Source organism: Eptatretus burgeri, chromosome 6, assembly GCF_056783735.1.
Source record: "Eptatretus burgeri isolate ZD-2024b chromosome 6, Ebu_testis_v1, whole genome shotgun sequence".
Classification (NCBI taxonomy): domain Eukaryota; kingdom Metazoa; phylum Chordata; class Myxini; order Myxiniformes; family Myxinidae; genus Eptatretus; species Eptatretus burgeri.
This window is the reverse complement of record NC_140966.1, coordinates 4270001-4292330: the sequence shown is the minus strand read 5'-3', so window position 1 is coordinate 4292330 and position 22330 is coordinate 4270001. Positions and strand designations below refer to the sequence as shown.

At 43.7% G+C, this 22330-nt stretch overlaps 1 protein-coding gene and 1 pseudogene across 5 annotated transcripts in view; one reads left to right on the top strand and one right to left on the bottom strand.

The window, feature by feature from the left end:
* Positions 1-872: 872 nt before the first annotated feature.
* Positions 873-22330, bottom strand: part of LOC147024144 (charged multivesicular body protein 7-like) — a 67875-nt gene continuing 46417 nt past the window's right edge. For 3 of the 5 annotated variants that reach the window (XM_085883766.1, XM_085883765.1, XM_085883764.1), the window contains exons 7-11: positions 21579-21698; positions 21265-21432; positions 18160-18211; positions 17599-17784; positions 873-1056 (exon numbers count right to left, since the gene is read on the bottom strand). In XM_085883766.1, the coding sequence (XP_085739892.1) occupies positions 983-1056; positions 17599-17784; positions 18160-18211; positions 21265-21432; positions 21579-21698 (600 nt within the window). In that variant the 3' untranslated portion in view covers positions 873-982. The remainder of the gene's footprint in view (positions 1057-17598; positions 17785-18159; positions 18212-21264; positions 21433-21578; positions 21699-22330) is intronic. The other 2 variants (XM_085883767.1, XM_085883768.1) reach the window with 2 other exon arrangements.
* On the top strand, positions 12049-15314 carry LOC147024145 (uncharacterized; annotated as a pseudogene).

Sequence of the window (22330 nt, the reverse complement as noted above, 5' to 3'; positions counted from 1 at the left end):
TTGCCCAATCGTATCCCAATGATCTCAAAGCCATGACTGAAAGTGAATTTCTCCAGTTTTCAACCTTACTGGCATCTTCAACAGAGCTTAAAACCATACACAAAACAAACAAAGTCAGCGGAATGTACCACTTCCTCCATACACACGGCCTTACCCAAACATCAAAATACCCCCTCGGATACATTTGTTGATGTTATCGAATCGCAGTGGTGAGGATGAGCGGTCCTCAAAACTAGAACGTATCCAGGATGAGGACAGGAATCAAATGGGACAAGACTGACTTAATAGGCTTTCAATCATGAGCAGAGAGTAAAGGACTGAGGGGACCAGACTTCTCAAAAAATCATTGACGAGTTTAGCCAAACAATCCAGGAAAAGACCGATGTAATGTTATACGTGCACTCGTGTAGCGGTTTCTGTGGATAAACTGCCTGCACCTTGGAATGTAAATGACAAATGATGATCTTACAAATAAATTGCCATTGTCAATTTAGCTTAAAAACGTGAAATAAGTTTTTAATTTAAGTGTTCTCGTCTATTGCTGGTTAGGTTACCGCCCGAGGCCCAGGCACCCATAACCCCTCTTGGCTGCACCCACTGGTTTTACCAATCAAGCGCTAAAGTAAAATACCAATAATAGACATGAATCACATCCATAGCACACAACTTCAGGAAAACACTCTGATAAGGACATATCAAGTAAAAGAATGAGAAGCTGACTGTTTAAAATAAACATATCCTATTATTAACTGATTTCAAGGAAATTATCATATCAAACCCTCGAGTGTAGAATCTTCTGACGGAAGTGTGTACAAGTGTGCGTTGGTCATTGTGGCACCTGTCCTTTAATACCACAATTACAAACTCCACAATACAGTACTTCAGTTTTATTGCCACAGGAAAAATTATTTCACTTGAAAGCAGCTCTTCAAACATCCCCCTCAATGCAAAACGCAGACAAACATTTGCCTTTGTTGACCAATCAAGAATTCAAAGTGAGACTCTGTTCCGAAAGCTTCTTCTTGTTTATGTGCTCGGGACTCAGCCTTGGAATCCCTGAAACAAAAATAAACAAACAAACAAAACCGTTTATTCAAACCGTTCATGTTAGCTCTTTACCAAGCCTTCAAAGTACCATCAGGTCAGTGGATGGAGAAAGCAATTAAAGAAACAAAAATGCAATCGGTAAAGTTTACACCTGGAATATTACAAAACACAATTTGCAATGAATGGTATGTATAAACCTTCCAACATTTTGTGTGTATCGAGCCATTTTACCCAAAAACAAAAGTTACACAATGACCTTTTAAAAGACGCATTTTTTCCCCGAAAAACATACATGTGTAACACTGTAATTTGGGGGAAAATGTCAAAAAGGGGAAAACATTTTTAAACTCTAAATTTGATATTGGGTCATTCCTGGTGGAACCTTTCGCCATCTTTCAACTTTTCTTTCAGTGGGAAGTGCGGGGATTTGTCTCCAGTGTTAGTTTTGCATTTGGCTTTGAACAGGCAATAAAGGAACTCATCATGTGGAACGTTATGGGCACACGACTTGACAGGTAACGGACAGACTTTATGGCGAGTCCATCCTAAATTTTGTAGAAACCAAAGTTTCCTAAATGATGATGAACCGTTTTATTTTCCAGGTTACAGTTTTATATATATATATATATATATATATATATATATATATATATATATATATATATATATATATATATATATATATATATATATATATATATATATATATATATATATATATTTTTTTTTTTTTTTCCTCACGTAATCATTCGACATCTCTTATCGGGCACGACATAAACAGTGCCAATTTGCAATTATAAAATTAAAGGTCACACTTTTAATCCACCATTCGTCCAAGGTTAGAGAAAATGTTGAAGCCATTCTACCATGTTCTAATTGTTCATGATATGCGACACCGAAAAAGCAAATTCACAAAGAAGCGTAGCCAGAAACACATGCATGCAGTCATCAAAATGACAGATTTTAAAAAGTCAAACAGCAAAACCTAAAAAGTTCTCAACTCCACTGTTGGCCGGTACTCACGTGCCGTTTTAGTGAGGAAAAGGTGAGTATAGCATGGCTTTTGGAAGGTCCAAATCGCAACTTCTCAAACAGGTGAATGCTCTCTCCGACTACAATAGACCCATTTACCAAGAAACACTGCAAGTACCCAGTGTTCTCGCAATATTGTACCCAAACGTCACCCACAAACTTTGCGATTCTCGAAGAAAATTTGAAATGCAATGCGAAAATGGCGATTTGTCGAACAATGCAATTCACAGATCAAAACCAAACTTTGATTTTTGAAATCAGGTGATGTCGTCAAAAGATTCATGGCAATCCATAACTTCTGGAAGGCATGCAAGGCAACTCTGCCTTCCAAAAAATAAATAAATTAATTAATGCAAGCCCACTATCTGCCCACATAACTCAGGATTAGGGAAGAGGGAGGCAGGGGAAGAATGCAATGGAGAAAGTGAATGGGATGAATGCATCCATTGTTTGAGACGAAAGGAATGCATTTTTTTTTGCAAAACATTTTCTCCCATTTGATGAGAACTTTTGGCAGTGCTGCCGTTTCATTGTCATAATTTCCGTGCCAATCCGAAGTTGTTCTGAGGGCGTTAAGAGTGGACGATTAAGTGTTGACTATTCACTGTGGACGCGACAAGATCGGGCAGGAAATGCAAATTAATCCTTCCCTGAGGGTCATGGAGCCAGCTGGGTTTTAACTGACAATCCATTCATGACACGGTAATTCTCCTGAGGCTTGCATGATGCCTTCCAGAAGCTACGGACCCAAATCCTTAATACCTCAGCTGGGTTTCAACTCAAACTCTGGGATCCCATCTGATGTCCTCACCACGTGGCCACCGCCATTTCCACATTTATATTTTCATGACATCTGAGTATGGCACCTTCAATGGTGGTGTTAGTTTGGAATGGGAAAAAATAAAAATAATCTCGTAATTGCATCACCACGAGATGATGATCACGGTTTAAAAATATATATATATATATATATATATACAAAAAAATAAAATAACTTCAAAATAGAATAAAATCAATCAATCAGGTCGATTGCATGCTCTTGAAAATAATTGCAGAGAACAGGGAAACAGATGAAATCACTCCTGGGGTGACAAAGCTCACTGAATATTGTCTGGAAGTAAGAATACATCAAAATAGAGGGCGAATGGAAGTAAGTTTACAGATGAAATTTTAATTAGCATATGAAATAAATGTTATATTTTATCCAAAAAGCAGCTGGATAGAAATAGCAAAGTTCTTGATGAGTAATCAATGAATACACTAAAAATATGACAAAGTATGCAATACATAAAATCTGACTTGAGGAATAACTTGGAGATCACGCAACGCAAAATTGGCGGAGTCACATATGAAATTTGAATAAACTTTCTCCGTAAATAACACAAAGAGAACTGTGTTAAAGGTTCTTGTTCTCAGTCTCTACCTCTCCGATCATACAGAGATTTATCCACAGAAAGCCCTTTTGTATCAATTTGTCCATTTATGCTCCACGCCCCACCCGTGTTTGTGTGTGATGTGGCCTGTCTGGCAATGTTTGATCTGACGTTTTTATCAAGTTATTCACACTCTCGATTTCACATTTTTTAAATTAAAATTTTATTTTTGAACCAGTTCGTCTCTGGCACTGCACCTTTGCTCCGTTACGATCCGGTCATAATAACGTACCAGCCAATTATTTGAGCGTACATTGAAAAACATTCCACATGTTTTGCAGCTTCTTCACACCATAAAACTGTGTCTATCCCTTTGTTTCATACTATTACAACAATAAAATAATAATAATAATGTTTTCTTACAAGGAACTTCAACACAAGAGGAGGCCATTAAGCCCTTAAAAGTCTGCACAATGGTTGCCAACATATGGTTGTTCGTCCATGCTCCAGCCTATTAAATGCTGAGCGTCAAGCAAGGAAGCAGCCCCTACCACTTTTAAAGTCTTTGGTAAGACTCGGCCAGGGTTCGAATCACCGACCTCCCAGACTTAGAGCGGACTCTCGACCCATTACGCCACCGAGTTAGGTTGATGCTCCTCGAGCTATATTTGTTGTGCTGCTCAACTGGAACTCCTTGCTGGTGTACAGCTTTCCCCCATCCTACAATCTTCTGCAATTCAAGAGGAATGTTAACAAATTTCTTCTGGGCTCTTTCAAACTCCCCCTGTCTAGCCCCCACCAAGAGTGACTTTTGGCCTTGCAGCACGAGTTCCATAAAAAAGGGAGAAAAAAAAAGGAAGAAAAAAAAGAAAGAAAATAAAAAATATTCTCAGATGGGAAAGTTGTCTGAACGTTGGTGAATGTGCACAATTATCACTTGGTCTGCAATTTCCCCTGAACTGATTAATTTACTCAAAATGAATGGCAACAGTTATGCAGTGGACTTGTGCTTTCGGCAAGATCTCTCAATCGTTTTGAGAAGGCAGATTACACAAGCTTGCTCAACTACATCGATCAAGTATCATTCAAAATGAGAGATGGGGGTGCGGTATTGAAACAAAAAGTGCACTTCAATTTTGCTTAAGATTTTAAAATTACGTTTCAGGCCCAACAAAAACAAAAACAAAAACAAAAACAAAAATATCGAGCAAGTACATATCTGCAATTACAACATTATGCAATTTTTTTTGATTATTATTTATTATTGCAGATACAACATGTGGTTAAGATTACTCCAAGCACCAACTCCCTCCGGGAACAGCTGGGGTGGGCGGGTGAGGGTCATGTTATCATCTTTATGAATTATGATTAGTAAGACCACAGCAGAGCACCCACCTCCATGGGTGATCTTGTTCCGAGCATGCAACATGTTCTTCTGACACGTCCCTTTATTTGGGCGGTGTATAGGCAACAGACCACTGCCTCGATCTCTCCCGAAAATAAAAACCCGAGTTATGTATGTGAAGCAAAAAACATGTGTTCCGCTTATGTGCATACATAATACATCATGGTTGTTTAACTCTGATAATTTCAATTGCACCTGCCCTCTCCTTAAAGGAAGAAAATAGCAAGATGGTCGGAATTTCTCATTTTTTTTTTCCAAAACTTGATGGAGTCAAATGAAACGTGCACGTGCACAACTTCAGGGTGCCCTCATTAATCCCTGAAAGTTTCAGCTTCCTACGTAAAATCCCCTCGGAGTAGATCATACATACATACACTTCCTCCATGATATATACATGTCTGGTGTACTTCGTTGCATAAATGTCGGTGGTACAGTATGACCAAGTTCCCCTTCTCCTGTAAAATCACTAAATAGATGATATCTTACCCCCACTTTCAACAAATGATTAGAATGAATGGTAAAATTGGTCAAGTGGATAAAATCAGCACCTTTCTCCAGATTACGCCTCCTGAGACCATGCTCCCACCTTTCTCCTCAAATTCCTCACTGTGCTGTGATGCATCCTTTTGTTGTCCCATCGACCGAGTTCCCTTTGCCCAATTTTGCGTATCGATTTATTGCCCTGTAATTCTGCTCTTCCATGAGCCTCGATAAATGTAGATATATCTATCTATAATTCCAGCAATCTCTGTGTGTCTGTCTGTGACCGCTGTTTCTCGACAACCACTGGTCCGATCTAATTGAAACTTGCCAGGTATATTGCTGGGGACCTGAGGATGTGCCTTTTCACGGTTTGATATGAATCAGACAAGTGGTTTCCAAGTTATGGCCATTTATTTACCAAACCAATGACGGGACACGTTGCTGCATAGGCGTGGCCAATGGGGAAAGGGCGCCTTAGTTACCGACAGGACACATTGCTTGGCGTTTTGCACCCACAGTATCTCTCTTCTATCTATCTATAATTCCAGCAATCTGTTTGTTTGCCTTTCAAAAGGTTTGAAATTAATCGGACAAGTAGTTCCCAAGTTATGGCTAAGTCAGAGCGTGTTCCCCATTACAGGTTACAACGTGCGGACTTCCGGATAGTGATGACTTACTGTATTCTAATAATTTCTCGATTTCTTATGTGCATTTAGAGATAAACACAAAGCCCCAATCCAGTCGTCATTTACGAGAGTGAAGGAACAGCCTGTGTGGTTGTTTGAAAGTTTTTTTTTTGCACGTACGGCCACACACGTACGGGTACGAGAGAGCGAAGGAACAGCCTGTGTGGTTGTTGTTTCTGGCACGCGGTTTGAAAGTTTTTGTTTGAGCGAAGGAACGGCCTGTGTGGTTGCTTCTGGCATGCGGTTTGAAAGTTTTTGTTTGAGCGAAGGAACGGCCTGTGTGGTTGCTTCTGGCATGCGGTTTGAAAGTTTTACTTTTTATTTATTTATTTTTTTGGGCACGTACGGGCACACGAGAGCGAAGGAATGGCCTGTGTGGTTGCTTCTGGTATGCGGTTTGAAAGTTTCTTTTTTTTGCACGTACGGCCACGCACGTACAGGCACGCGAGAGTGAAGGAACGGCCTGTGTAGTTGTTGTTTCTGGCATGCGATTTGAAAGTTTCTTTTCTTTTTGTTTTGCACGTACGGCCACGCACGTACGGGCACGCGAGAGCGAAGGAACGGCCTGTGTGGTTGTTGTTTCTGGCATGCGATTTGAAAGTTTTTTTGGGGTTTTTTTTTTGCACGGACGGCCACGCACGTACGGGCACGCGAGAGCGAAGGAACGGCCTGTGTGGTTGTTGTTTCTGGCACGCGGTTTGAAAGGTTTTTAATTTTTTTTTTTTGTTGCACGTACGGCCACACACGTACGGGCACGCACTAGTATTTTAAAATGCACTTCAACTTGTCCGATTCAATTGCTTTTTATGATAGCCATCAAATATTCATGATGCAACAGATACTTTGGTATGAGAGGTTGCAAATGTTTTAGAGCCACGGCAGTTAGGTGTTACATCTGTTTACATCAGTTTGTTATAATGATCTTTTAATTGTAGCTCAGCAATTAACTCATTATGCCTGGCGTTGGCTTAATGGCGAGAGTGGCGAGAGTGGCGGGCTTGGGATCCGAGGGTCCTGGGTTCAAATCGTGCTTGGCATTTGAATTAATACGAGTTGGGGTTGACTCGGTGTGTCATCCCAATAAGGTCGGCAAAATGAGTACCAGCTAGCTGGTATCCTGCGCCGGAGTGGCGACCCATCCAGGATTGTGCCCAATAGCCTGCTAAGGGCAGCACCAACGCTCTGCACAGAGTATGGTCAAAATGGATGGATGGATGGAATCAACTCATACTTTAAGGTTGGATATACATTGGGATACAAAAGTCTGAATCCAGTAGCAAGTTTATCAAATTAAATGTGATAAAATAAATCGTTATGCACAAATATGAACTAAAAGCACTTTCTAGAGATTTCTATTAACTCTTCAGGATATATTGACACTTGTTATTATAGAAAAAAAAAAATCGGATATGTTTTGATATATTGTTGCGGTTTTGGAAGACCCCGTGGCTCGATGACAGAAAGCAGACGTGAGTGACGACATAGGCAAAGGCAATAAGATCCCTGGCCGAGCAGTTCGTAAGAGTTTGAAATTAACGTTCTGAGTTCTGAGCGAGGGAAGAATATAATCCAGAGAGCCCTGTTCTGAAGAATCGAGCATCAGTTCAGGCTGCCGGTTCAGAGAATTCAAGTTGAGCCCCGTCAAGCGTTCAGGGAATGTGATGCTGAGAAGTACCAGGCGGAACAAACATGGAGCCACGGGTTTCCAGGCATTGTTACCACCTCCTTCCTGACCAAATCTCCTCAGAACTGACATCTCTCCATGCACATCTTTACACATGCACCTTACATCCTTACATCTTTCAGCGCACACACCTCATCGACTCATACTGTTGTGGAGTGTCAAACGAGTCCACAACAGTTCTTGTCAGAGCTCAAATTATAAGTACCCGCATACACCGCACCTCCAACCTGCACTTCTCAATCACCCACACCATACACCTTGGTCGTTGCAAGTGAGCCGTCTGGCTCATATACGGGATGGTCAACACCATGCCCCACATACCTCGCTTTATCTGTCTATCACCTTTGCTTATCTTGTCTCCCAGAGTGACTGAGGCACCTGTGTCTGGAGATTCATGTTAAGGTGACCGACTAAGAGGGAGGGGGGGGGGTTGTGCTTCAGGGTAAGATCTTTCTTTGTGACTACTTTGCTCTGTAAATACGTGCCCTTTGCAAAAAGCTGATATAAACTTTCCAAAATGCCCGATCATCTATTTCTCCGTTGGTTAGGCACTCGTGTATAAATAGTGGATGGGAGTTTTACCCCACTGTTTCACTACGGTTAGGATTAGTCAATGCCCCACTGACGGTAACGCTCGACTGTGCTGATTGGACAGGAGTGGGGTGTTGAGAAGCACGGTTCCCCATCTGGGGCGATTAATTTGCCTGGAAGGTAATGCAGGAGTTGGACACGAGGACTCTATCTAAATGAATTCTCTTGGATGGCGTCCATGGTTGCTTAGCAAGTAGTCGTGCCGAGCAGTTATCTTCGGCCCATCGGCTTCAGGGTTAAAGGTCGGAAAGCGGGTCCGAGAAGCCCCTTCTGAACCAGCCACCAAACTGGTAACGATATACAGTAATACCTCACCATACGCTGTTTCTCAGCACGCTCGTTTCGATTTTACGCTCCTTGTACATTCTGACAACCTCCCGAATTGAATCACCGTTGCAGTTTTCGGACTGGTTTGGCAGTTCTGTTGCAGTTTTGCAGTCGTGGTGTTCTAGAGTTGGAGAGTTAAACTTGGGCTTCAAAGGGTTAGCATCACTCGACACTCGCTCTTTCCGTTAATTGACGGGATGGGGTGGCCAGACCTCGCGACGAGGATGCCGCCTTGTTGCCCCACTCTGCCATCCTGCTACTGGGACACATCTTCCTGCTCACCCCGAGCCTGCACATCCACAAGCTTAAGCCGTATCCACATCCACATCCACAGCCGTAAGTCCTTGCCTGCCCCTTTGTTTTGTGTGACTCTTACTTATTAGTGGTGCCATAGTTGGGTTAGGCTTTTGTGTTTATTTCCTTTCATTGTATACAAGTAGTACAGGCATTTTATCAGAAATATTTGGTCAACCTCACACAAATTGCAACAAAAGCAAACTCAACAGATTTTGGTTTCTGAATATGTCCTCAGTGACAGAAAAAAGTCCTAAGGGATCCTCCGGGGGGAAAGTCCTGAAAGCATGGAAATCCAATATGGCCGCCACCCGGCTTCAGGGAAAATGAGAAAATTGTAAAGATTGATATTTTAAAATGTAAATATATGTTTTTCTGCATTCTAATTGTTTCTAGTTATGGTCAGTATATTGATATACAAAAACAATTATAAAAAAGTGAAATGTATTGAGGGTAAAATAAAAAAATTATAGCTTTTTTGTCCAAAAATGTCAATATTTTTTCCCTAAAAAATATTTTGACTTGAGAAAGTTTGTTCATATAAGAACATATGTATCCCCAGGCATACATACTATATATTTCCAGATACAGGGACATTAGTACAATCCTGTGGTGAAAGAATTAACACACAATATTAATTTTTATTGAATTTATTTCCATTTGCTGACCCCAACCCCCTTAATTTGAAATATGTGCACTTTGTGCGTATTCGGTCCAAACAAATGATAAACGCCTGGCGATAGCTAACACATTAATAGGATTAAGACAAATTCTGATTTAAAATACCGTTACGGTGCCGGGCGTCGGCCGCCAGTCGACCGCTCTGACGGAGCCGCAAGTCAAGTCGGCCCGAACGATCGCCCGGATAACTCCGAGTCGACGGGTCCTTGTACAAGAACCGAAATACGCCAATCGGCAGATCACGTGGGGTAGGGTCGATTGCCAATCTTCAATTTACCTAAATACCCACGTGATCCAACTACCGGGGTATTCCACATTTGACGGAACTCATATGAAACAAGCCGCTTAAGCGAGCCTGTCCCGTGCGAGATTCCGAGCGGCTTAATCGCTGAGAACCGTCGGTCCAAATGTCCCCCTTTTACGGCAAACCAACGGCTTTCCAACTACCAACACACTTAATGCTCAGTCAATGAAAGAATCGACGCGACGAAATGAAAACATTGAACAATTGGGGTATTTATTAATAATAATGGGGAACTAGGGAAGCACGTAAGAGCAGAACTACACCAACTATACAAAATGCAAAGATTTACAGCACACAAAGCACTTAACAATTTCCTACTTATTAGACGGGCCCACGGACACACGTACGTGCGCGCACGCACGCACGCACGCACGCACAGACACACACAGACACACACAGACACACACAGACACACACAGACAGACACAGACAGACACAGACAGACACAGACAGACACAGACAGACACAGACAGACACAGACAGACACAGACAGACACAGACAGACACAGACAGACACAGACAGACACAGACACACACACACACACACACACACCCAAGAAATGGTGGCTGAGGCCTTTAATAACGGACTCCAGCTCGGAGGACAGGTGAGCTGAAACCCAGGACCAATCTCGAACTTCTCCACCTCGTGTGGTCTTCAAGTTGTTCGGACCCGGGCTCCAGCGAGAGCGAGCTGAACCCAATCGCCGTGAGCCGCGATCCTTCCTGAGCTCCAGCGAATCCTCCCGCACTTCTCAACACGTGTTGGTGAGACGAGGCGCGAATCGACGCGACGAAATGAAAACATTGAACAATTGGGGTATTTATTAATAATAATGGGGAACTAGGGAAGCACGTAAGAGCAGAACTACACCAACTATACAAAATGCAAAGATTTACAGCACACAAAGCACTTAACAATTTCCTACTTATTAGACGGGCCCACGGACACACGTACGTGCGCGCACGCACGCACGCACGCACGCACGCACGCACGCACGCACACACAGACACACACAGACACACACAGACACAGACAGACACAGACAGACACAGACAGACACAGACAGACACAGACAGACACAGACAGACACAGACAGACACAGACAGACACAGACAGACACAGACAGACACAGACAGACACAGACACACACACACACACACACACACCCAAGAAATGGTGGCTGAGGCCTTTAATAACGGACTCCAGCTCGGAGGACAGGTGAGCTGAAACCCAGGACCAATCTCGAACTTCTCCACCTCGTGTGGTCTTCAAGTTGTTCGGACCCGGGCTCCAGCGAGAGCGAGCTGAACCCAATCGCCGTGAGCCGCGATCCTTCCTGAGCTCCAGCGAATCCTCCCGCACTTCTCAACACGTGTTGGTGAGACGAGGCGCCGATCCTTCCCGTCGATGCGCCGCTTCCCCGAGGAACCACCTCCAAGATGAGGTCGATGAGTCGCACCAAGCCGGGAATCAAACGGAGAACAAAGAGCTCCACGAACCAAGAAGAAGAAGCCACCACTCGCAGCTCGAGCCGAGTGACCAGCTCAACTCTCTTCCAAACAAAGCAGCTCGAAGCAAAAAGCTCTCCCGAGCCAAGCAGGACCCGACGGCCTGCTGAACAACTACTCAGCAGAAGCAAAAGCTTCCGAAAGCCTCAACCCTAACCCAAGCCAAACAGGACCCGACGGCCTGCTGAACGACCACTTCACCCGAACAAAGAAAAGATCTCCTCGTTATCCTTCTCCACCCCCTCCCCCGCGCGACTCATGCCCTCGTGATCCATCCCTCGCTCAACCACGGGTGGGAGGGAGTTGTTGACGTCATGAATCACAGGACGGGAGGGCTCTTCTTCCTCTTCACTGAAGAGGGGGAGGGACGTCTCCATTGTTTCATGATCGTTCCCGAACTATTGAATTGAATAACACAGCACACAAATTGATTTCTGCCCATTAAACAATGGAAGGAGAGCTATCTCGGGAACAAGCACTTATTGACATAACTGACGAAAGGAACCTGAATGTTGTGTGCAATCGAATTCCCAAATTCGTAACAATACCATAGCTATGTTTATTTGTTAATATAACATAGTCAGTTCAAACTTTAAAAAAATTATTCTAATTCTGGATTTTTATTTTCAGGCATGGAGGGACCTGAACGGTGTGCCATCTGCAAACAGGATGGAGGAGGCCCATCAGCTTCAACTTTAACAGAAAAGGGGTGTTCAGCCATCAACCAGGCCAGCAGCGCGAGGAAAGTCAGCATTCACACTGCACCTGGGGAAAGGGTGCACAAAGACTGCCGGCGTATATACTGCAACCCACATCAGAGAGCCAAGGATACCAGGAAAGAAGAGTCAAAGGCCAGTACAAGCAGTGATAGACATGTACTGAGGTCATCTGAGGAGGGGTTTTCTTTACACAATGATTGCCTTTTCTGTGCTAGACCAGCCAAGTTTGGGAGGAAGCGGAAGACGCAGGATGTGCTTCAGGTAAAGACAATTGAATTGAAGGACACGCTCCTGGCAATATGCCTCGAACGAGCCGATGTTTGGTCAGTTTCTGTGAAGGCACAGATTCTGCATGTGCATGACTTGCACGCAGCAGATGCAGCTTACCACCAGACACGCAGTGTTAACTTTCGCACAAATAAACAGATACCAATAGCTAAGATGACAGACACCGAAAAATCCAAGAGGACAAAGCTTGGACGGCCTCGAGGCGATGAGAAGACTTGCAAGTGGCATTCTTGCAAGTGGCAAGATATCTTGAGGAAAATGATGATGAGCAGATCACCATCAATGATCTCATTGACCTCATGACACAGAAACTGGCAGGCACTAACCACGAAGCGTACAGCTACACCCACATGAAGGCGAGGCTGTGCGAACACTTTGGTGACAGGATAATCCAAACTGCGATCAACGGCAAGCTGAGCGTGGTCACCTTCAGGACAACAGCCAGGGCAGTGCTTCAGGAATATTACAACAACCAGCAGCAGGAAAAAAGACACTACTGAAGAGAAAATCAAGCTTGTACAGGCCGCTGCCAAACTCATCAAAGAAGACATTAAAACCATTGAAACATCCCATGAAGTCTACCCATGTGGTGATGACCTGCAATCGCAAGAGGCTGGCATTAAATACTGACCAGATACTCTGCTGGTACTGCTTGAAGGACTGTTTGTGGGAAAGAAAGATGGTGTTAAAGTGGCTTCAATTGGGCAAGCCATAGTGCAGGCAACTCGACCCAGAGTCTTACTGGCACCACTGCAGGTTGGTTTGGGTGTGCAGCTATATCACCACTTCGCATCACGATTGCTCATTGACTCCCTTCATCATCACGGGTTCTGCTGTTCATATGAAGAGGTGCATCAGTTTGAACGAAATGCTGCGCAGTCACATGGAACAGACATCCCTAACCAGACAACAGAGTTTGTGCAGTATGCAGCTGACAATGTGGACCATAACATTCGCACACTGGATTGCCATGGCACATTCCATGGCATGGGGATGATTGCCGCAGTCACCCCTGGAACCAGATCAGGCCGGCCAATACCCAGGGCTAAGGTGACGTCTCGTGATGTCACAATGGTTGGAAGGGTGCAAATACGGTACCACAGGACAGCAGTGATGTACCAGAAACTTGTCAACCTGAAAGCCCAGAACTGCTCTGAAAATCTTGATGTTCTGTAAAAGACATCCATCTTGTTTGGGTCCCCCAGACCTGCATGGTCAGGAATGATGCAATTCATAAACAAGGGTGACCACCCTGGCAAGGCGGCTACCATGTTTCTGCCCATGATAGACATGAACTCGAGTGACAGCACATGCAGATACTCGACCCTGTTTGTTAGTGAACATGCACGACGCCACGGTGTCACTCCAATAATCACCTTTGATCAGCCCCTCTGGTGGAAGGCCCTCATGATCATCAACTCGGAGCCGATGGGAAGTGATCTGAAAGGGATTGTCCTACGCTTGGGTGGCTTCCACGCAGAGATGAGTTTCCTCGGATGTATTGGACACCTGATGGTTTCATCCGGGCTTCAAGAACTGATGGAATTGATATATGCCCCCAATGCAGTGATTCATATGTTTAGTGGCAAGGCCATTGCCCGCGCAGTTCGCACACACCTAATTGTTGATGCAGTCCTCAATGCCTTGCTGTTGACAAATGTGCTCAATGCGCCTCTCCCATGCCTACCTGAAACATCAGACGGAAATGGGAATGAAGATCCGGACTTAGCCGAAGCAGCTGCAAGGCCGCTACATGACCAGCATACAGATCTAAGCAATAATCCAGACTTCAACGAAGCTTGTACCCTCCATGAGAAGCTGATGGCTGGGACACTGTCTGTGGAAGAAGTATGCAAGTCTGACGTCTTGAAACGAATCAAAGACCACATTCAGAAGCATGCCGAGTCTGCAAAGATATCTTCCAGAACTTCAGCGCTCTGAGTTCAGTATATGGACATGCTCGACATTCTACGCAAATACATCCAGGCAGAGCACACTGGGAACTGGGCACTACATCGACAGGCCACCCAGGAAATGCTACCTTACCTGGCAGCCTCGGGCCACAACGTGTATGCCAAATCTGCGAGGGTGTATCTGCAGCAGATGTCCAACCTCAAAACTCAACATCCCAATGTCCAACAACGTTTTGATGAGGGGTTCCATGTGGTTTGACGAAGTGATCGCCTGTGGGCAGGTCTTTCATCTGACCTGATCATCGAACAAGTTTTGATGAGAAGTTTGAAGACCAGCGGGGGGCTCACACGAAGGCGAGGAATGACAGAGCAACAACGGCTGGTATGGCTACTATCAATGCCTGCCTGTGCAGAAATAAACCAGGCAATGCAGGAGCTCACAGGTGTGAACTACAACACTGGAGAGCAGAAGAAGGACATGACCAAGGCAAGACAATCTCGTGACTGGAAGGACACACTATCAGCTCTTCGGTATTTACAGGAACGGAATCCGTTCAGTCGTGATCCACGTCTGAGGAACATTGCCACTGGAGTTCATGCACACCCCACCGTCAATGTCGATACAGCACATGCTGTAGGAGCCAAAATATTGAAATCTATGGATGGGAAAACACCTGCCGAGTACACATTTAAGAGGAAAGACCAAGTTGTCACCCTCGGCATGAAGTCATCTGTCAAGATTGATGGAGAGCAAGTCCAGGTTGACCCACAACTCCTCTTCCAGAGACTGATCACTGTTGCACAGACAGCAGAAGAACTGGAGTCGGCCTTCAAATATGAACTGTACAGCTATCCACCAGCCCTCTGATTCCTCTCTTCAGCTCCGAGAAGCACACAAGCCAGTCTTTGCTGATGCCATCTGGGATCTTCTTGGATCCGATGTCCCAGCCAATATCCCCAATGATGGGCAACAGTATGTTTTGGATGGCGGGGCACTTGTTCAACGCATTCCATGGTCTCGTGGGGATCAACATAGAGACATATGTCACCAGTACACAGATTATGTAACGAAGAAGTACGGAGATGCCATAGTCGTGTTTGATGATTATGAGAGTACCAACACGAAGGACATGACACACCAGAGACGGTCTAAAGGGAATGCTGGCACTACTGTGACATTTACAGCTGATGTGCGTCTCACAATGAAGAAGGAACAGTTTCTAGCCAATAGGCAGAATAAACAGCGATTCATTTTTATGTTGAGGGAAGAGCTTCAGAAGAAGAACTGTGAGACACACCATGCCTCAGGGGATGCTGATCTCCTGATTGTACTGAAGGCCGTGCAGTCTGCTACTGTCACCAACACTGTGTTAGTTGGTGATGACACAGACCTCCTCGTCCTCCTAAGCTACCATGCAAGCTAAGAATCCCATGACCTCCTCTTTTCTCCCGAGCCAAAGAAGAACACGAATAAGCCTCGCATCTGGAACATCAAGGCTACAAAGAAAATGATTAGTACAGACTTATGCAAGCACATACTGTTTCTACATGCAGTTCTTGGGTGCGACACGACATCTTGTCTTCATGGGATTGGAAAGGGAGCTTCCCTCAAAAAGTTCAAAGCAAACAACACATTCCGTGAGCAGGCCAAGGTTTTTGATACATGTCCAGCTTCGTATGTAATGTGGCAGATGCAGGAGAAAAAACATTGGTGATAATCTACAACGGAAAGTCAACTGACACCCTGGACACCCTCAGGTATCAGCGGTACTGGGATAAGGTGGCTTTGAGCTCCTCTCACGTGCAACTACAGACGTTACCACCAACATCAGAAACAGCAAAGTATCACAGCCTGCGCGTGTATCTGCAAGTCCAAGAATGGAAGGGATGTGCAGATGAACTTCTTCCGACAGACTGGGGTTGGCAGAAGTGTGACGAGGGTTTTGTGCCACTTCAGACATCAATAGCTCCAGCTCCTGAAAAGATGTTACGTGTCATTAGGTGCAACTGCCAGGCTGAATGTAGCACCATGAGATGCACATGCAAGAAGCACAACATTGAGTGCACTCCAGCTTGTGGAAACTGCAGGGGCTCTGGCTGCACAAACATGCCATGTGACAATGATGAGGATGATGACGACATTGTCGAGTTCTAACTTGAATACGCTTGATTTTTCTCAACATGTATAGTAAGTTTATAATGGATGTAGTTTCTGAGTTTAATGTGAATTTTCATTTTCATTTCGAAACCTTCGTCAGGCAGATGTGATTGCCCCGAGTGGAATTGTGAATTTTGTCATGTTTCAATGATTTACATAATTATATTGTATTGCCATAGACTTGATTTCATCTTGTGTCTTCAACGTTTCTTATTTTTTTTGTGCAGGAGCCAAAATCAGTATCAGGTAAATATTTTTTTTTTTTCGGGACAAAAAAAAAAAGACATTTTTGGACAAAAAAAAGCTATGATTTTTTTATTTTACCCTCAATACATTTCACTTTTTTATAATTGTTTTTGTATATCAATATACTGACCATAACTAGAAACAATTAGAATGCAGAAAAACATATATTTACATATTAAAATATCAATCTTTACAATTTTCTCATTTTCCCCGAAGCCAGGTGGCAGCCATATTGGATTTCCATGATTTCAGGACTTTCCCCCCCGGAGGATCCCTTAGGACTTTTTTTCTGTCACTGAGGACATATCCAGGAATCAAAATCTGTTGAGTTTGCTTTTGTTGCAATTTGTGTGAGGTCATCCGACATTTTGCCTGGACTAAAGTGTCTGTGTTCCTCACTACTCATTGTCCTTCGAGTGCCTGGTCTGTACCCATTATTTATTTATTTATAAGCACCTCATCTCCTCCCTCCCATATACCTTTAACAAACCATTTTCATTGAAAATAAAATGTTTTCCCGTTTTCCGACCTTCCCGCATAAACACCGCCAGTTTTGGCTTCGTTGGGTGAACTTCGGGGAATCACAGTAACATTATGCAACATTTCGGGATCCGCAGATGGTCTCAGACCATCCGTCTTAAAACAGTCTGTGTTTAGAGACCCCTCCGACGTGAATGCTTGAGTGTTTTTTTTTTCTTTTTGTAGAATTCCTTTTTTAACTGTGTAATTTTCCTTCAAAGTTGTTGAACCAAAAAAGCTCTGTTCACTACGACATGAGAGAATGGTCCATATACATGGTCATGAATATAGAATACTAGTACTTTCCCATTAAGAAAAAAAACAAGGTTACATTTTTACCTTCTAGTGATAGTTTTGCAAGCTCAGAATCCAGATCTGCATCATTTAATAGTGGTGATACATTGGCACCTTGGTCCAACACCGTCAGTGCATCTGCTTCTTTGGCTGGAGTCAACACCTCTCCTTCACCACTTTCCTCTGCGACCAATTTCACCAACTCCTTTTCCAATTCATCCATGTCTGTACCTGCAAGAACAAAATAAATGCTGGTAAATAAATCTTTAAAAAAAAAAAAAAATAGATCTAAACCAATTATTTCACTGACACAATTAACAAAAGTAGCATAATATTTTTTGTGTAGCATTTGGGAACAATTTTCAAATATATTTTTAACACGGAATATATTTTGCAAAAGCAAAATATCATGGTCAAATGTATTCAAGGTGGATCATGATGAAAGCAATAGGGTCCAAATGCTTTAACTACAAGATCTTGACATGAGCAATAACAATAAAGCAATTCATCAATGTGAAACTGAACCTATAATATTTCTTCAAAATCAAGTCCATACTTTGCAAATAAAGACAAAAATAAATAAATTTTAAAAGGTCAGCAACAAACCCGAAAAGTCCTCCGACAATGCTTTGGAAATTTCCTCTTCCTCGCTCATGAGCTGCAGAAAACACAAAATAAAAGTTAGTATAATGGTGCAAACCGTTCATCTGAAATCTACTCTGCCCACAGCTCCTTCCTGAATTAGATTAGGCCTTCTTCAATTGCCCATTACAGAACATGCTCTCGGGATGTTGGAAATGGCGAACTAAACCAAGCCACAAGCAGCATATGCACTGCAAGCATAGAAATAGCAAGCAAACTATCAAAGCTTGATGTTCTCGATGAAGCCTCTTCCCTCTCTGAAAACATATCACGAGCTGGTCAAACACTCCCACACACTCACCATCTCTCTACGAAAGGACCGTCTGGCAAAACCCTCGAATCTACTCTCTTAACAATCCTCTTGAAGATGTTCAGTCACTCAATCGTTTGGGCCTCACGATCAGCTATGATCTTTCTTGGTCAAACCACACATCCAAAGTTAGTGATTGACTGGGCATCCAATTCATCTGTCATGCAAAGTCCATCCTTGGTACACGTTAACTCTTATCCACCTCCACGGTCTTCATCCACAGGTTTATGGAGCATTGCTCTACCCTCTGGGCTGGCGATCCTTTGCCTCATACCTTGCTCAGTTTGATGCCGTGGAAACCAAGGCCTTTATATTAAGATTATTAAATATATATCTATAATTATGTGTGTGTATATATATATATATATATATAATTATATATATAAAACAATTGTGAGATGCATATTGTTATGTGTGACAAGTGTGTGTGTGTGTGTGTGTGTGTGTGTGTGTGTGTGTGTGTGTGTGTGTGTGTGTGTGTGTGTGTGTGTGTGTGTGTGTGTGTGTGTGACAAGTGTGTGTGTGTGTGTGTGTGTGTGTGTGTGTGTGTGTGTGTGTGTGTGTGTGTGTGTGTGTGTCATGTCCAGCGGGTTTGCCCTGACCAGGACGGATGGCCAAACAGTTCTCCTTTGGACTCCAGGAGATTAATGCACACGCGGGAAAGAAATGCGAGGCGCTTCACCAGGGCGGTGGCACAACACAGGGGTTTTACTCTCGAACCCAACAGATACACGGACATAAGCGAATGAAATTAAATTAAATGGATAATTTCATGACAAGAATCAAATATGTAGAATAACAATCATTCAAATTATAATAATGAAAGAAAAATGAGGTTAACTCCAGCCTAAATTCCAATTTGAGGCACCTCTACACTCAGAGACACACACAGACAAGGGGTCATAGAAAATAAAGAAATCCCGTTTCGTTCCTTCACTTAGCCAAGTCCAGGCAATCTTTTTGCACTTGAGGATCTAATCGTGTGATCAGCATGCAGGTCACCGCACCACAAAAAATGGCGCCAAGCAATTTGTGAGGCAACATTCGACATCAGGGCTCTCGAACCGCGGTGCAGCTTCTTCGTCGGCAGCACTTGCCGATCCCGCTCTCTGCAGAATGGCGCTGCTCCCTTTTGTGATATACACGAGGCTTCGAGGTCCGTCTCTCACGACCGTGTCTCTCTCTCTTCATGCAACGACCTGCCTCCCCGTTCTCTGATTAACGTGGCCTGTGACCGCCGCTCTTTTTCTCTCTACTCACGTCACGCCCATCAATCACCAGCCTCGGGGGCGTGACCTCGCCCGCAGTCATCCTTGGAGACGGGGCTTCTTCCCACTTGGTCATGCAGCTCGATTGTAATGGCCGTTGCCGTTACAAAAACGTAATTCTATAATTGCTGGTTTGCTTTATAAAAACAAAGGGAAAAGTCACAGGGGGGCAATTACACTGGGGGAAGTTATTCCTAATCCCTATCTAATTAACACAGCACCACCCCCCCCCCCCCCCCGTGTGGTGACAAGTCACACTTAAGCTCAGTTTCCCTACTTAGCTTACATTGAGATGTCTCCTGCACGTCCACAGGCCAAGCAACTCTATACAATCCTAACTTTCCTGTCAAATTCCTTCATCTCCCCACAAACATTATATATATATATATATATATATATATATATATATATATATATATATATATATATATATATATATATATATCAATATTTATGAGGTTAAACATTAAATGGGAAATTGAGGTTATTTAGCAAAGACAGACCAAAAACGTCCTATGCACCTGGTCTATCCCCCTTTATCCCACCTCTTGGTTACCTTTATATACTGCCCTAAATCCTCTGTGGACTGCACCCCCACCCTCAGATGGCTGGATTATCGGTCCCAAGGGGTGTGGGCCTGACTATTTGTGGTGACACGGAGTTTGGTGGGACAAGGGATGTGCAGGGGAGACACACAAATGGACAGTGGTGAGAGGAAGGTAGAAAGTGAGGCTGCTGTTCTGGTGAACCGCAGAGCTGAAATACCAAAGTAACAGTCCCAGAGTTCAGGTCAGTGAGTGTGGAGAGTTGGGTTGAGGGTTGCACGGTCACATGCATCCTCGACCAGAACGAACTGGTCCCGACTGCACCTGTGACATTACAACACCGCACCCATGCTATCTCCAGCCCTGCCTCACCCAGCAAATACATCGCATTCCCTCCTATAATATATTTGCTTGACTTGGGAGGTTTCTTTACTTGTCTCCCCCAGCATTCCAGCCATCCCTTCATCTCATGCAATTCTCTGGTCAAAGTGGGGTGGTTATGTCAAAGTTATGTTAAATGCATATTCACAGTGGAGTCTTTACATTGAAGCTCCATTAGCTTTGTGCTCATTGTCATTTTCAAGGTAGCATTAATTAAATAGTCCAGCACTGTGCTTTGAATCGTTGTGTTATAATTTCCATCGACATAATTTGTAATAAAACTGCAGTTACAGGTTTAGAGCTCACATCTTGTTCTGGCATTGCGGATAAGAAGAGCCTTTGAGGGAGCAACGACGATTAGATCAGGTTGGGGAAAAAAAAAAAAACATTGGGGCGGGGGATGTAGAGTCCCTTCCAGGTCATGCATTTGGTCAATTCACCATCCAGCTTTCTTGGGGCAACGCCACATGGGTACATTGTTACACGTGAGGCTTCCGTACATACACACGACAAAACATTCTGAACTGCAAATGTCTTCGCTAGAAATGAAACTTGTGCTATTAACATATGTAAAGGCACTCGATCCTCGAGCCACTGCTTCAACCGATGCCAAAATACACCACCAGCAGACCTCTTGCAGTTTGCTAGTAAGCGTATCTATTTCTTCAAGATGTGGTCCTTGCTGGTGAGCCATGTCCACAGCCCGGCTCCCAGCCGCCAATACTCCAGCAACCTGCAGGCACAACACATCAAAGAACAAAATAGACCACAGACAGAGAAGATGATGAAGATGGCATAGTTGGTTGAAAAATCGGATTCTAACAACCGAGATTATGGGCATCGGTGCATTTGGAATCGTACAAGAAAAGAGGGACATACCATGGTGTTGACCTTGGCTTTATCAAGACCCTCCAAGAGTGAGGCAACTGAATCTATCTGGGTGAGGAGTTGCCTTTCACGATCTTGACCCCGTCGCCGCAAACGCATCACACCCAAGGCCTGTGTAATATTGTGAAACACTGCCAGCAGTTGGAAATGTATATACCGTATTTAGCATCACAAATCAGAGTGCGTATGTAATACAAACATTAGCAGCCTTGACCGTAAATGCTCATGCCGACGTTTTGTCGGTGGAGGAAGTGATGCGTGTCAAGATACGTTGGTGATAATTATACAGCTAACTCCAAACAAGGAACATGTTCAGGCAACTGGAACAGATTGGCCTACTGTTTTTAAAAGATACTCTGAGATATTTAACATCTGCAGCACAAGTACAGATCTGTGTTCGCGAAATTCACATCACTGTCCAAAGAAGGGTTGCAAGAGAGTCTCGAGTCGAAACGCTGCGGGCATCAAGCAGAATGCAGTTTTTATAACTTTATCAACGAAAAAGTGCTTGGTCTGATATTTGATGAATTTTTCCACTTCACCTGCTTAGAGAAAAGAAAAAAATAAAATAAAAGATACACCATAAAGCAGCAAATGCAACTTAAGTAAATATCCTAGGTATTTGTTGAGACAGTCATATCTTTGCCTTTGTGCATCTCCAACAGCGACAAAACATTTATGTCAAACACTAGCTCTACTGGGCCAACCATATAGCAACAGTCGTCTCCAAAACCAGCCACAGA